Source organism: Dipodomys ordii, unplaced genomic scaffold, assembly GCF_000151885.1.
Source record: "Dipodomys ordii isolate 6190 unplaced genomic scaffold, Dord_2.0 Scaffold181, whole genome shotgun sequence".
Lineage (NCBI taxonomy): Eukaryota > Metazoa > Chordata > Mammalia > Rodentia > Heteromyidae > Dipodomys > Dipodomys ordii.
The window spans coordinates 165,479-169,719 of record NW_012267397.1 but is presented as its reverse complement, the minus strand read 5'-3'; the positions used below and the strand labels follow the sequence as shown (position 1 = coordinate 169,719).

The 4,241-nt window shown below is 41.2% G+C and overlaps 1 protein-coding gene across 1 annotated transcript in view; it reads left to right on the top strand.

The window, feature by feature from the left end:
• The window catches only part of Zmym6 (zinc finger, MYM-type 6), a 41,381-nt gene that overhangs the window by 21,497 nt on the left and 15,643 nt on the right, over positions 1-4,241 (top strand). Inside the window, exons 12-14 of the mRNA XM_013034048.1 lie at positions 1,772-1,808; positions 2,416-2,556; positions 3,265-3,302. Coding sequence (XP_012889502.1) covers positions 1,772-1,808; positions 2,416-2,556; positions 3,265-3,302 — 216 coding nt within the window. The remainder of the gene's footprint in view (positions 1-1,771; positions 1,809-2,415; positions 2,557-3,264; positions 3,303-4,241) is intronic.

The following is a 4,241-nucleotide window of genomic DNA, read 5'->3' as shown; positions in this document are numbered from 1 at the left end:
CACTTCCGGCTTTTTTCTTTTTGCTTATGTGGTGCTGAGGAATCGAACCCAGGGCCTCATGCATGCAAGGCAAGCACTCTACCACGGAGCCACCTTCCAGACCGTCTGTGAACTTTTTTTTTGATTTTTTTGCCAGTTGTGGGGCCTGAACTCTGGGCCTGGGCGCTGTCCCTCAGCGATTCAGCTCAAGGCTAGCACTCTACCACTTGAGCTACAGCTCCACTTCCAGCTTTTTCTGCTTATGTGGTACTGAGGAATTGAACCCAGGGCCTCATGCATGCAAGGCAAGCACTCCACCACTGAGCCATCTTCCCAGCCTTGTCTGTGAACTTTTGACATAGGGTCTTATGAACTTTTTATCAAGACTGTACTTGAACTGCAGTCTTCTTGATGTCTTCCTCCTGAGTAGCAGAAACCACAGGGGTCAGCCACCACATCCAACTATTGTGATTGCTTTTCATTGAATTTATGTGAACGTAAGTTAATAAATTATAAATAAAAATAGAAAATCAGGGCAAAGAAAAGGGAGATTTGTTTATTAATATAATTGTGACTGCTGTAAAATATGATCTAGAACTTGCTCATAGCCAAGGAAGAAAGGACAGCACATTAATTATCTCAGAAAATAAAGTAGACCAATTCTTCGTAGGTAGCAAAGTTTTTTCCTGGCTAAGAATAAAATAGTTGTACAAGTAGGACAGTTAATGTGGTCAAAACACTCCAAAGAATAAATAGATAGATATGTGGTATATTTCAAGTATTAGATTAAAAAAAAACACTGATGATATAATCTGATTAAAGCCTGCCTAGAGTGCTACTTAACTGGCAGAACCTATGGCTCTTTGCAATATGTTCTTGCCCATCGTAACAATTTCATAACTGCACATGCCTCATGCTGACTTTTGTATTAGCTGTCCATTTTTTAAACAAATTATTATTATAAAGGACATGTGCAGAAGAGTTACAGTTGGACTGGAAAGGTGGCTCAGTGGTAGAGCGCTTGCCTCGCATGCATGAGGCCCTGAGTTCGATTCCTCAGTACCACATAAGCAAAAAGAAAAAAAGCCAGAAGTGGTGCTGTGGCTCAAGTGGTAGAGTGCTAGCCTTGAGCTGAAGAGCTGAGGGACAGAGCCCAGGCCCAGAGTTCAGGCCCCAGGACCGGACCAAAAAAAAAAAGAAGAAGAGTTATAGTTATAGAAGTTAGGTAATGCCTAAGTTTCTTTTTGACAGCGTCACCCCTTCCCTTGCTGTCTCCCAGTTTTTCCCTCCCATTTCATCTACAAATTGTATAGTTTACTTTCAACATAGTGGCTGGTGAGTACCACTGATGCATTTGTTTACCTTCTGTCCCTCCATTTGTGTGCCCCCCTTACCTTCTCAAACACAGATAAACAAAGAAGACAAAAAGAAAACAAAAACTGGGCTGGAAGGTGGCTCAGTAGTAGAGTGCTTGCCTTGCATGCATGAGGCCCTGGGTTCAATTCCTCAGCACCACATAAAGAGAAAAAGCTGGAAGTGGCGCTGTGGCTCAAGTGGTAGAGTGCTAACCTTGAGCTGAAGAGCTGAGGGACAGTGCCCAGGCCCAGAATTCAGGCCCCACAACCGACCAAAAAAAAAAAAAAAGGAAAGAAAGAAAACAAAAGCAGCAAAGATGTTTCCATTTCTTGGAGTTCATTTCAATAAATATTAATTAATTTATTTTTATTCAAGAAATATTACTTTATGTGTTCAGAGCACAAAGGCATTTTTATGCCTTTGTGTAGCCTTATAGTTTTTAGGACCAGTCGTGGTGGTGGGCAATTCTTGTTGTAAGATGGATGGATAGCTCTTTTATCAATTTACTTATAAGATTGCCAGATTTTTAAAAATTTTATAAAAATTGTTAAATTTTTATTTGAAGGAAACTTTTTTTTTTTAATCAGTCGTGGGGCTTGAACTCTGGGCTGGGGTGCTGTCCCTGCGCTCCTCAGCTCAAGGCGAGCACTCTATCGCTTGAGCCACAGTGCTACTTCTGGCTTAGTAGTGGTTTATTGAAGATAAGAGTCTCATGGACTTTCCTGCCAGGGCTGTCTTTGAACCATGATCCTCAGATCTCAGCCTCCTGAGTAGCTAGGATTATAGGTGTAAGCCACCAGTGCCCGGCTTAAAGGAAACTTCTTATAGAACAAACCAATTAATTCCAGAGTTAGTAACTATATTAACCTGTTAAATGTCATTTGAAGTTTATAATTTTACATAATCAGTCTTTTTTTAAACCCAGCGAGCACTAATGTGGCCCAAACCACCCAACCTGTAATTATACAGTTAGATATTTCTACCACTTCTTGAAAATTTAGTTGTCAAACAGATGTTTGTGTGTGTTAGAGTGACCCTTTTGTTTACATCAGGTCTCACCTTTTTTTAAATTTTAACCAGTGGGTGCTCCTAAGACAATAGCTGCGTTGATCAAGCACCCTTCTACAAGGAAAGCTACAACACCAGTTATAACCAGTGTGGTGTCATTGGCAAAAATACCTCCTACCCAACCCACAGGAAACGCTAACCGTGTTTTAAAAGGTATGATTTGGTGTAAAGGCATTAGCTAGCTGGTAAGGTAAGTGTTGCCTAAGTATTCTTACTGGTAGTATCTTCCTCTACCTTATACTGTATAGGGAAATAAACTCCTCTGCCTCTGGAGAGTGAGTGGGTATTAAGCAAGGTATGTGGGTGGGAAAGGATGGAGTATGGGAAGTTCACTTCTTTTTTTTGCTGGTTGTGGGGCTTGAACTCTGGGCTTGGGTGCTGTCCCTGTGCTCTTCACCTTAAGGTGAGCACTCTACCACTTGAGCCACAGCGCCACTTCCAGTTTTCTAGTGGTTTATTGGAGATAAGAGTGTCATGGACTTTCTTGCCTGGGCTGGCTTTGAACTGTGATCCTCAGATCTCAGCCTCCTGAGTAGCTAGGATTACAGGCATGAACTACTGGCACCAGGCTGAAGTTCACTTCTTTAAGAACCCAAATGATAGCAATATGCTTGTTCTGGAGATACTTGCCACTGGAGATTGGGATACAGTAGAATAGGCTGAGGATGGGGAGCCTTAGACCTTTACCAGGCCTTGTAGCTGATGCACTGATGAACTGATGAACCGATGAACTTCCTTTGTACCATCTTTTTGAGAAATTCTGGTGTAGGCTCTAATCCACCTAAGGAAATTACCTTCTTGGTTTCAGTTTTCACTTAAGTATATTCTGGGATTTACAATGTATGCTTTAATTTATAACAGGTACTACTACCAGCGAGGCAGCCAAGATAATTAAAGATGTAAGTTTTATTAATTTTTTTTTGCTGATAATCCCACCTGGGTTTATTTTCATTTGGATATAGTATTTAATATATCTGAATACTTTGCTGTTTGCAGCCTACCTTCAAAATGTGTGGTAATATGTAGTAACTTTTTATTTTGAATTTTACTATTTAACTGTAAGTCATTAATAAGGATATATTCCTGATTTATTTTTCTGTTTATGTTTAAATTTATTAATTTAGTTTTTCTTTTTCTTTTTTTTTTTGTCAGTCATGGGGCTTGAACTCTGGGCCTGGGTGCTGTCCCTCAGCTCTTTAGCTCAAGAGGAGCCCTCTACCACTTGAGCTACAGCGCCACTTCTGGTTTTCTGGTGGTTTATTGGAGATAAGAGTCTCACAAACTTTCCTACCTGGGCTGGCTTTGAACTGGGATCCTCAGATCTCAGTCTCCTGATTAGCTAGGATTACAGGTGTAAGCCAATAGTAGCTAAATTTATTAGTTTCTTTAGTGCTTACTAGTTCTATCTGGTTTATTTTTCACATCTACATTCAAGTCTTTGATGTGTATATGTGTGTGTGCATGTCAGTGTGTGCATGTGTGTCTGTGTGTATGTACCCGCCAATACTGGGGATTGAACTCAGGTTCTGGGCACTGTTCCTTAGCTTTTTTACTCAAGGCTGGTGATCTACTACTTGTGCCATAGGTCTGCCTCTGTTTTTTGTGGTTAGTTGGAGATAAGAGTCATAGAATAGTTGGGCACTGGAGCTACTCAGGAGGCTGAGATATGAAGATCATGGTTCAAAGCCAGCCTGGGCAGGAAAGTCGGTGAAACTCTTACCTCCAATAAACCATCAGAAAACTGGAAGTGGCGCTGTAGCTCAAGTGGTAGAGTGCTAGCCTTGAGAACAAGAGCTGAGGGACCGCGCTCAGGCCAGAGTTCAAACCCCACGACTGAA